The sequence below is a fragment of the Protopterus annectens genome, chromosome 14.part0 (assembly GCF_019279795.1).
Source record: "Protopterus annectens isolate FY-2018-M chromosome 14.part0, PAN1.0, whole genome shotgun sequence".
Lineage (NCBI taxonomy): Eukaryota > Metazoa > Chordata > Ceratodontiformes > Protopteridae > Protopterus > Protopterus annectens.
Genome location: NC_056748.1, coordinates 24778615 through 24791153, shown reverse-complemented (window position 1 = coordinate 24791153; position 12539 = coordinate 24778615). Strand labels below are relative to the sequence as shown.

The following is a 12539-nucleotide window of genomic DNA, read 5'->3' as shown; positions in this document are numbered from 1 at the left end:
ATTTGTCATGCTCTTAACCAGACCTCCTCCCCTTATTTATTTTTACATGGCAATGCCTACATTTAACATCAATATCTTGAGAACTTCAGAATGCTTTGCAACCACAAAGAAAACTATGCTACAACTTTCAGAATACTAAACCCCCCCCCAAAAAAATGTGGACATCCATTAAAACATTTTACATCCCAGTCAACCCAAACTCCTAACTTACCACTCAAAATTGCAACAGTATAGCATCTCTAACCAAGGATTCCTCAACATCCAATCACAACCCTGCCTGACAACCACATCCACTTCCACCTTCAAACCCCACACCCTATATAAAAAAACTTTTAAATAGTGCTCTTCAGCTGATAACCCTCCAAGAGTACCCAAAAACAGTATCCAGTAGTATTTCCTATCCTGTCTCAATAGGAAAATCCAGGAATCTCATTTACCCTCTCTGAAAGTCACATTAAAGTTGAATTTCATGTGTGCAGAGGAAGACCTTTAGCAGTCTTATTTCCCCATCAAACCTATATAGATAGGGTCAAAAAGCTAGAAATAATGGCAAAACTAGCATCTTATTTCTAGCCTTATCAAGTTTGTCACAAACTTCTACTTTAAATTTCTTCACTAGGTCCCCCTCAGCCCAGTCTGTGGTACACAAGCTACCTGTCCAATAGGCTGTCAGTAAAGTGGCACTCCATGCCCTCTCCTCACAGTCACCACCAGTGTTCCACAAGGCTCTATCCTTTGTCTCCTGTAATTTTCACCATCTACTTCCACACAGGCCACCCTAACTCAGATTCCACTCATTTGCACATCTATATTACACCTAAAAAAAAAAATCACCCACTTCATAACTCAAAGCATGCAAACCCCCAAAGAGGAGTACTGCCCCCTCAAAACCCTCATGAATAAAGTCCTCTTGATAATACAACCACTGAAGCCACTTCTCATAGCAAACTATTAGGGGTGATGGTGGATGAGCTTACATTTGACCTGCATATACAAAATTGCATAAAGGAAACTAGGGATGCTTTACAGAGCAAACAACTCTCAGATCGCACCTGCCACCAATCTCCTCCCCTCTCTATGGCACACCCATCCATACTAACCTCCAGGCTTTACAGAAAATTGAATAATGCTATAATAAAATTGCTAAATTTGCAGCACATGCCCCTTTCACCCACCACTGTATAGCACTGAAAAACCTTAAATTGGTCAACTAGCACAACATAACTTACCACTATCAAGTTATCCAGCATTCATCTGACTCTGCAGCACTAAAACAAACATCCTACACAAAAACAAACATCCTACACAACTATGTTCCAAGTCATTGCCATCAAGTGACCAAAAACTTCCTACAAACCTAGCAATTTGTAGGGCATTTTCTTGTACAAGGTTGTCCAAGGCCTGGAACTCCTAACCTGTATTCACCAGGTCTATACCCTCCCATCTTTCAAAGCCACTGAAAGTGACTTTTTGCTCAAAACCAGGATAAACTAGATCCCCAAATGTGAACAAGCACCTTTTCATCCCTTATACCTTCTTACTATCCCTTCACTTACCAATGCTCTTCCCTGACCTTCTCTAAATGTATACCATAAGCCTGTTTCCCCCTCACTTCATATTGCAAATCCTGTTTAAACTTTCCTTTAACTCTCAAGCTGCAAATTCTAAATACTAAAATGAGTGATATAAACCAATGTGCATTTGTTATAATAAACTGCAGAAATAGATTTTTGAAGACACCCAAGACCCCCTCAAAATCCCCATTCTACAGTTTGCTATTAATGATTGATCCCCTAGTCTCCCTTTATGATGCCAAAAGTGATTCCAGTAAGATTTACTACTCTTCAGGACTCGTGACAATAAGGCTGCTGAAAGATGTCAAAACTGAATGGCTGACAGCCTAAATCCCCTAGTGGAAACATGTGATTACTCTTGGGAACCATACTACAGCCTCAAAAAAAAAAAAAAAAAAAAAAAAAATTTTGAGAACATGACCAGAGGCCATCCATAGACTCCGATCACACCTACAATTGGAAACTTCTTCACACCCATAAACATTGCTCACAAAGTGAAACAAGCTACTCTAAATGAATTGGTCTAGAGTACATACCCTGCCCATCTGGTAATTTACAGCCCAGCTTCCCAGAATGCCCATCATCCTCCTTACCTTACACTTACCCGAAAGCAATTAACCCTACTTTAACAGGTTTGTATGAACTCACCCATCCAAACCTGACAATATCTGCCCTTGGTTCTTGTACCACTGCAGAAATTTCACCTCCCCTCTTACAGTTCCATTTGCCACATCACCAATACCATGACATGTTTGGTAATTTTTTTTGACAAGAGTACCAAAATATCTTTCTTGCAGTCCTTTACACCCCATTGCCATCCTACCCAGTCTTGGCAGGAGTAAACACTACCTACCACCTGCTTAGAGTCTGGGCTGGGAGGAACACAGACTGCTCTATGAACCTTGACATAACACCCCAACTAATATGGATAAAGCATTCTGCATCTTCAAGACATTGTAATCAGCCAGGATGCTACTATGTAGTTCAAAAACTAACCATTCATACCAAGTATAGTCTTTCCAATCCCTGATTCTAGTCCCACACGGCTCTGTTTTAGCAAGCTCTTCAGTCTTCAGAAATTCCACTAGACCTGGCACACTTACAGTACTTTACGCAGATGCATCATGCAATCTCAACTTCAGAGAGGACCTTCAGCTACAGCATTGGCTAAACTACTACAATGCCAAAAAGAGGTCCATGTACTTGGCACCACTATCCAAGTTTCCCAAGCCTTTATCCCTCACTGCAATAATCCCAGTAAAACCAGCATCTCCTCTAGATGTTTGGGGATCTGGCTAGACCAATCACGAAGCTTACAAAGAGGACAGAGTTGAGAGTCAAGATCACCATTCTGGACCTACAAAATCTGTTCCACACATCCAGCAACAATTGCTACAGGCAAAGAATCTCCTTGCCAAACTTTAGTATGGTCTCCTGGTTAATATCAGCCTCTGAAAAACCCTGCCACCCTTCCTACCCTCTCCAATAAGATACAAATTCATAGCTAATTCACTGTGGAATGACCACCACAGCTTTAATTTTTCCAAGGTTAAGCATCTTCTAGTACAGACCAGATCAAATCTTGGTTCCTTACTCGACACTCTTCCAGATGTTTTACTGCCACGTAAATAACTTGGTCAAATCTCGTACCTCCCTACAAACCCCTTCTCAAACTGAACTCTACTAGCCCTTGGCTCTCTGTACTGGCCCAAAGAGCAGTCACTTCCTCCTGATATAACTGAAAGTACTCCCAAGTTTGGGCCATAGTTAAAATACAGCTGTCCATTTAAAGAATTTGTCACCAAGTGACATCTCCAATAGCAAAGTACTTTTACTTCTGTATACCTGATCCACCCAATTAACTCACCCATTATGGTTTTAACCCCCCTACAGTCAGATTCCCTCACTTGTGTCACTATTAGACTACCAATATCTCCAGTATTTCTATTCTAACTTGATTCCCCTTTTTATATTCCAATTACATTAACTGTACATATTGTTTGGTTATACATGTATGACAGTTTTGTTCATAGGACGATACTAGGCTATTAGCCCAGAGGCCCTTATAAGCCTTGCCAAGAATTTCACCTATGTTCCAGTTTGCACCAGTTTTCCCTGTCCAGCAGGGACACAGGCAGGATCCCCAGGGGTATATTTTCCATTTCCCATCCAGTCGTCCAGGTTTCTTAGAGGGCTAGTGAGTTAGTCTGCTCAACATGGAGACAGTCTATTCCACAGATGGGGGAGTCACTGGGACACAAAGCTATTCATGTCAGAGACTAGGTTGAGACCTTGCATGTGGGTTGCATGAGTGGGGTTTAACTTGCAGATATGCAGCAACTCCAAGGCAGAGTCTGAGACAGCCTTGTATGCCAGACACAGGTCACTTCTGTGCAGTCTGTATGAGACCAAGTAAATGGACAGGGCTTTTAGCCCATCTGTACAGGATAGTTGAGACACTGGATTTTCCTGGTCAAGAACCTCTTTGGTCTTTCCAACTGCTGCAGGTGCTTGGCAATGTACATGCTGAAGGGGGCAGTGGGTCTGATAAGGGAGGAGTACAGGGATGTTACAACCTTGTTCCTGGATGAAATACCTTTACTTAGGAGGTGGGCCATGTAGAAATATTTCTGTACAATGGAGGCAACATGGTCAAAAGTTGCTATCAGAGTGCCCAAGTCCCTCATGACTGACTGTGTGCTTAGTAAGTTATGTAATTAGTGGGAACACCATTTTCCCCAAAGGGGATAATGATTCATTTCTTGGCATTCAGTTTGAGGCCATGTTTCTGGCACCAGTCACTTTGGTTAAGACCCTCTTTGAGGATGTTCACATCACTAGGGGAAATTTATCAGTGCCCAGCTTGCAGTCCTCTGCAACCTTAGTCAGCCACAGATCACAGTTTTTTGCTTGCACCTCAGAAAAGTATATCCCAAACAGTAGATGTTACATGATATAACTTGGGCTGAACTTGTAAAGTCATTGATCAGTGTTCTACCCTGAACAGAAATTTAAAAATAAGAGGGCTCATATATAACCTACTTGAGCCAATTTTGATATCACACTAAACAGTATTCTGTAAATTTTAGCCTACCTTTTCTCACGAAACTGTGTAAAGAAAAATCAAAAGTTTGAGGAAATTTCCTTAACTGAAGTTGGGGAAACATTTTCCTTGATTATATTGTAGGAAACAGAGGTCTTATGGCCTTTCACTAGTCTGCTACCGATATCCTTTTATTCACCAATTTAAAATGTGAAAACTGCAGCTACCAAGCCAGTTATGACACCGGGGACACCCTATCAGTTGCTAAAGTACAATACAAAAAGTTTGATAAAGGGTCACTACCGGCAATCAAAGTGCTTAACTTAGGCAACCCAGGCAAGGCAACCTTCACTCTAAGTGTCCCAAACACTTGTCACTAGAGTCATATTGGACTGTTCTAACTGCCCAAGGCTCAAGATTACAGCAAAATATTTAGAATGGGTGGTGACCAGCTGCAACTTCCAGGCCAGTACAATTCACCAGAAAACTCTAGAGTTTATCCTTCACACACCAGTCTTAAGCCTGCTCTGTGGCACCTCTGACATCATGCCTCAATTTTCAAGCCTCTTGCTCATGCCACTTTGAAGAAAGCATTAAATTACTCAAGGCTTTTCTGCTTGGTCATAAAGCACCAAGTCATTGCATTAATACCTACAATATCAGACATCCATCTTAACTGTAAAATTAAGATTCAGACATGTCTCTTACATAAACACTCCCAGAAACTTCACTCAATATTTAAAGATACTTCTTTTGAAAGTTGCACCATATGAACCTGCACATAATTGCTTCTGAGAAGTCATCAGTATCTGAGAACATGGTGGATAGGACGACCTTCATGAAGCACAGATCTCTGCCTAATTGTCTGTCATCTTTTGGGGAAACAGTAATACTGGCACAGGAAAATATGTATGCATGGCAAAGCAAGAGGCACCACAGTCAATGATACCAGCAATCACCACATTAAAAGGTGTACTACAAGCTCTCAGGGATAGGTAAATGGAGTGCCAACCATAAGATTAGCAAGTGGTTCAATACCCCATATTGTCCACTACCCTGAAAGTGGAGTAAGTTAATGCTAAACACAGCAATGACATTCACTTTCATAGCTGGGTGACTTGTGCCCACCCCCCCCACCTACAATTAAACCCTACAGTATGGGTTAACCCTGAAGTCCAGTTGTACTTCTGTATGGTATAAAACCACCTGCAAGGTCTCATTACATAAAGTTAATACTACCTGTAAACTACAGGTACAGCCCAAGACAGTCAACCTGCAATTGCTCCTGCAGGTCTCTTTTGCAGTCTCAATATAGTAATCAACTTCTAATGATTTGGACCCCTCACCCCATCCATTTCAGCTTGGGCTTCCAAAACATTGTTGCATTAAACCCCAACCCCATTACCAACCAAATTCAGAATAAGAGAAGCCAAATATAAACCAGTTTAAGGGAGTTCCATGGCCTAGCACCAAATGCTACAAGAATGTTTATATTGGAAATTTAAAATTCTGGTGTAGTTCAACTTACCTGTGCATGTCCAGACTCCCCAAGTGTTGCAGTGGTAGGCTACCCTAGATGACCATTTCCTGAAAGTTAAGTGAAAGCTCACTATAGTTTCAATCCAAACAGGTTTTGTTTTCAACTCTTGCACCATGTTCTTACTTGGTTAAACTTAGTATTTAAATCCTTTTTAAATCCTTTATACACCACACAGATAAAGATGCTCTTCCATTTCAGAAGAGCACCATGGGAATACCCCCAAAGACCATTAAGACTTAGTTCAGCTGAGACCAGATAATTATTTTGCCATGTATAGCAACTGAATCACTCAGTGTGGAAGTTATTTCAAGCTAGATGTTACAAGTCATTCTCTATTCAGTCTTTTCTTTGGAGGTTCTAGGAAAATGAGTACCAACATCCAATTTTCTTACAGTTGGAGAACTGAGACAAGGTTGCAGACAGTTAGCTTCCGAACTACGCTTCCAGTGCATTGAGGTATTTCAGCAGCTCTTGGAGGAAGAAATCTACACAAAGAAAACATGGCTCTTCCTACACAAGTTCACAAGGTGTTAACTAGTTCTACAAGCACAAAATTCTATCTTGGCCTTAAAGTGCATTAGTGCTCCAGTTCCATGTTAAACAGTTGTGCATTGTGGGGGTCCTACCAAGAGCACAATTTATACAACCTAGGTAGACACCAATGTCTACTGTAAAACCCTTAATACGTGTTCAAGCCCAAGTGCAATCACATCCTTGCCACATGGGTTAAGCCTCATGCCTCAGTGTGTCTGCATAATGTTCACGATTTACTACAGGGTACAGCTGCTCCTTATTTTTTTTAATTTAGATTGTACCTCTTCCATTCCCTACCACTTGAAGTTCACATGAACATTTTCACCACAACCCTACATAGGTTTAAGTAACATGCAGAGGTACAGTCCCACTGTCAACTGAAAATGAAAACTGACACTTGGAAAACCCCAACTCCATCATTTGGAAGGTACAAGTCCTTCCATTCCTGTAGTCTAGAGACCTTAGAGCTAGGTTTAGAAGATGGGACTACCACCTTATTCAAAATGTATAGACTCCAGGGACCATCAGTTAGGGTGGTGAGAAATAAAAACAAGGGTTTAGTCTGCATTCATACCCTCACCCAAGTTTTTTTTTTTTTTTTTTTTTTTTTTTTTAACTGTTACACACAGAAATTCATTTGGCCATTACTACCCTTAAGTGAACAATCTTGTGTTAGCATGCACTTCCTTGAAAACATTGGTTTATGTTTCTGGAAGAAAATGTCCAAGACAATAGAAGCAACAGTTTTTGTAAAACATACTGATTAAGTTTTAGTGCCATTATGGCCTGTAATCTTGTATCAAAGAGGAGGAAGGCCTGACATCTTGACAGAATGGACAGCAGAGTGATACTACATAAAGTGAAGTGAAATTGCACACAACTACCCCAGTTCCCAATGGGGGAAACTAGTATATTTAACCCACATGATCGCAGAGTAAAGGTGCTCCAACCAAGAGTCCAACAAGAGGATTGTGCCAACAGTGTAAGTTGCTGGATCTGAAGATCATAGCAACATTAAAACAATAAAAAAAAGTGTCCTACTGGGGCTTGAGTTGAGTGGGGTCTTAACTACAGCTCCATCCTCTCTAAGATGTACCATCATGATGAACAATTCCCATCAGCTCTTGGGAACATCTGTAAAGCAAATCCTTGCAAGTGTGAAGCCTTAGAAGCACCATTAAGTATTAGCATGGGGCAACACTAACGTGGTCAGGCTTGAAGAAATGTTATTCTGTAGGGCCAGTAGGGGAAATTGCAGCATCTACATTTGATATTTTTCCTCCTTGAGACAAGAGTTGCATTCAGAAAGGGCAGCTGCTTGCATTAGAATCTGGTTCCAAGTGTGACTGCAGGAATGCAATGCTGGTGAAGAACTGAAGTTACACAGAATGACTGTCCACACATTGGTCCTTCACAATCTTCAGCAATGACCTAGGTTAGACTGTTCTATTGATGTAATCATGATTCAAGGAGGTGGGAGAAAAGCCCCAGAGAACCTACTGGGAAGAACATGCACAGCAGATATTAAAACCAGAGTTAAAAACCAAAGCATGGAGGTAGAAGAACGGAGACCTCACTCTGCGAACAAAGCTTGTTTGGAAGTAGTGTTTTAGACATGCCAATCTGGCCATTGAGGTGTTTAAATGGGATACGTAATGCAGATCTGTCAACATTTGTACTGAAATTGTACCATTATTCTTCAAATACCTTTACAAAAAATTACCAGCACCAAGTTACATTACTTCAATGAGTGGCACATCTGATTCCAGGCAGATTCGTATTCCAGTATTGACAGGCGCGCAGCACAAGTAGCATCTTTCAAAGCAGACAGGAGTGCTTACTTTAGTACGAAAATTTTCCCGCAATCTGTACATATAGCCAGAGTACTCCACTAAACAGATTTTGTAGCGTTTCCATAAATGGTATCCATAAAAAGTGAGACTTCTGCATTTCAAAAATAAGATGGCGTCAACATAGCCAGAAAAGTGATAACAGAAGCCTTGAGCACAATGTCTAGCAATTATGCAAGTAGATCCTTTTCTACTTGGTTTTTACCTGTTTGCAATGACACACTGGTCCTGATCTCTCATGCCAAATCAGATCAGGCAGCCATCCAAGGTGTTTTCTCTGAAACCCCTCCACAAGTAGTATGCACATTTAGAGAGTTGAGATTTTTATATAGTTAGCAAACTGTGTACATATCCCCATTCGTGGTACAAATGCTATAGTCCTAATACCATCTCACCCAGCCTCTGCTAGGTGCACAGTTGGCTGCATTTCAAGCTACCAATCACCCTCCATGGCTTTATCCTCCTTAACCAGAGCTGCTAAGACATGTCGGATTGAACCTTCACTCAGAGTTGGCCCACGACTCCAACATCCTTGAAGTGTAGATTAGGATAAACTAAAAAAATATCCTAGTCTCCCATTCTCATTAACTCATTACATCAGTTTGATGCCTCTAGGTGCATTTGCAGTTAACTCCTACCATAGACTCTAGGCATCAAATATTGCTTGTCCATATTTGCATCAATTCCAAAGCCATGCTATGTACAAGGTTTTAAAAGACTTCTTAAACAGCAAATTAAAGTACAAGTGCATTAATATTTGACCTCTTGTCTAGTACAAGTAGAGATTAACTGTTGATTTCATATTTATACAAGTATAATTCACTTTTCTAAATATCTCAACAACCAAGTAACACTTAAGACAGAACTCCTTAACCTCACATGAATGCTCTCAGCTAGATTAATAAAATGCTGCTGACAGTGTGTGTGTAGGGTTGCAGAGATATTGCAAGTTGTTTACAAAATAGTTAGTGTTTACTGCGATTTTATAAAAATTCAGTTTAAGACCTACAACCTAAATACTACCACTATAAAAAGTAATTTGTGCTGAAGGGTTTGCCATTTACACTTTTCATAACCCCTGCGGTTCCAGAGATATGAACATTTGTTTGAAATGCGAGAACAATTTGATTCTATCAAAAGGCTTGGGGTCTGCCCATTGGAAGTTGCAATGCAAACTTCCTGAGCTCCAATGGAGCGAATGAGTTAAATGGACCCAACAAAAGTACTAAAAATTAACTACCCTTCTCCACCAGCTTCAAAAAGAATTCACAAAATAGTATCTAAATTACTCATCCACCCACAAGCTAAATTATACAAGCTCAAGAGATATGGCAGTCCTGAAACATTCTAGTACAGGTAAAAAAGTTGCTAGATCTGTAAGATCTGCCAAAGGACACAGATCACACAAGTCAAACTCGAATTCATCCTTAATCCAGAATGAGTCTAGAACTAGTCACACTACTGGATAGGCAAAGAGAAATACTGTCTCAAATCAGGCTACAGGCCCCTGTATTTGACAATTTTCACACTAGCCCCCCCAAAAATACATCCCTCCTCCAAACCTATCCTTTAGGCATTCTAGCCCCAAATTCAACCCCCCCCACTACTAAAATCACTGCCAGGCAAAGCTAACCATGTGCTTTTAAATACTCCTCCATGGGGCAATAGTTAACTCCTCGTTCCTAATCTTCATTTGTACAATTTCATATTACTTTAATTACAAACCCTTACCAAAACTTAAGGCCTAAAGGATATAAAGACTTGGGAGAATAGACTGCTCTTTTAGTCTCTCAACTTTAGACTATTTTATTCTCCACCCCCAACAAACATTGTGGACCTACTACAATGACAGTTAGAGAGCATGGACAAAGTCCACCTCACAGATGCACAACTGTTCCAAGACCTTTGACCGGATTGATCTTCTTACATGGAGTAAAGAACCAAGTCTAAGCTGCCTCCACTGGCTTCACAACAGGAAATTGCTCTCAACCCATGTCCCACTATAAAAAGGTTCCACTCTCCCATACCCCAAGGGCCCCACAGGAGTCGGTTCCATCACCACTCCCTACTTCAGTGCCCCATCTTGCCCATTTCAACCCCATATCTTCATTGCAGACATGGTAGAATGCGATGATCTGTAGAGTGCGAAGTGTATGAAGGCCATTTTCCAGCACTAACAATGGCTTACACAGTACACCCAATGGCAAAAAGCAAAAACAATTTTAGACAAATTGTCCCAGACAACTGAGCACATCATGCAAATTGCTAGATGTCCCACATTTTAAATCTCGGCATCTGACTTGGGCAGCATCTCACCAATTACTAGTCACCCACCCAATATAGTTTTTGTAGGTGTGGAGGGGGAAACTTATGACAAAGTAGTAGTCAGCTAGAATATGGCCTCCCAATTGAAAAAATTCAATCCGCAGTAATTTGTCCAATCACTTGTAGATTTTTTTTTGGGGGGGGGGGGGATTGCATAGTGCATGACCACCACTGTCAATCCTCTATATAGCAAAATGTTTCCAGTAAACATACTCTGGATTCTCATCCATAAAAATGACAAGATCTCCATTTCCTTCTCCAGACATTTCAAGAGAACATTTTACAGTCTTGATCACATTCCTCTCAACCCCTTGTCTCCCCCTTACAAAACTAAAGACCACAGCTTCTCTGAAACTGCTCCACAAAACTCTCCCATCTCTCCAGAGAAGGAAATCTCTTCTACCAAGCCACCTGTAAATAATTTGCAGCCAAGGGATTCTGTAAAAACTTTTGCAAATTAGTTGAATCTTCAGGAAAGGGGTAATGTGAAACCCAATGAAGTGTGCTCCCCCTCCCTCCCCTTGGCCTGACCAGATTTCTCCCACCCCAACAAGTTAAAAGTTGAGATTCAGATGCTGTATATTACCTTACACAACTATTACAGTTCTCATTTTACCCAAATTTCCATGTACAGTTAATCCCCATTTTTAACAATTAGTCAACTTAGTAACAGTTTTGCATGACACTTAACAGTTCAAATTTGTTAAACTTCTCCCCCTTGCATATTCCTCACTTTCATACAGTAGGAAGCCTTATACAATCCTGTTTTCGTGTCCATTCATTACAATGGTATCTCTTATGAGCCCAGTTACATGTCCCAGAGGCTTCCCATGCTCATGGCACTAAAATCTCTTGCTTTTCACATTGAAGCATTTCACTGCATCACCTCTCCACCCACACCACCACATTTCCTGATTTCTTAGGCTTCATACTTGCTTTTGACTCAAGCAATCCTCCAAAGGATAACTTACAAGCCCCTCACTTCTCCAGGCTTTAGTTATCCCCATTGTTAGAAGTTTAAAAAAAAAAGTTTGTCTATTTCTGCCACTTATGTTCATAGATGTTTATTAGGCCAATGATCAGGACGACCTTTTTAAGTCTAGTTGTGCATCTCAAATCTTTGATACCCAAATCTTTGATACCCTTCTTAAGTGTGTAAGCATGGGCCTGGGAAATTATTTACAGGTTACCTATATACCTTATGCATGGTACTAGTACTTAGCATAAGGACTGGATTTGGCTTTGAATCAAATAGTCAAAAAAGCACACACTTCTAGCACTCTTATTTGACAGTCTTCCAAATACCACAACATTCATTCATTTACCTCTCACAATGAAACTTCAGAATCTCAGCTTATATGTATTTTGGTCAACTTCCAATGCAGCTGCACACCAAACAGCAGCACAATTCCAGCCTTCCCAGTATGAAAACTGAAGTGAAGGAGGGATATTGAGATATGCAAAATTCAGATCACTGGCTACCTGTATGGTTCTCCAAATTACTTTGCTGGCAAAGAGCCAGAGGTGGTAGAGAATTGCCTAGGAAGAATCCTGCACTTCAGCAAAAAGCAGTTAAACCTTCATCTTTGGCTTCTTTTGTACTGGAGAAATTATAGAAAAATCTCATGTACAAGTGATATTAAATTGGCTTCATCTTTTGTACTGGAGAAATT

General features: G+C 40.6%; 1 protein-coding gene across 2 annotated transcripts in view; it reads right to left on the bottom strand.

Moving 5' to 3' along the window:
• ZAR1 (zygote arrest 1) overlaps window positions 1–12539 on the bottom strand; it is an 84272-nt gene that overhangs the window by 16115 nt on the left and 55618 nt on the right. The window contains exon 4 of one of the 2 annotated variants that reach the window (XM_044055518.1): window positions 6146–6204. The exons of the other annotated variant lie outside the window; for it this stretch is intronic. Within the exon in view, the coding sequence (XP_043911453.1) occupies window positions 6190–6204 (15 nt within the window). The 3' untranslated portion in view covers window positions 6146–6189. The remainder of the gene's footprint in view (window positions 1–6145; window positions 6205–12539) is intronic. 2 annotated transcript variants of the gene reach the window in all.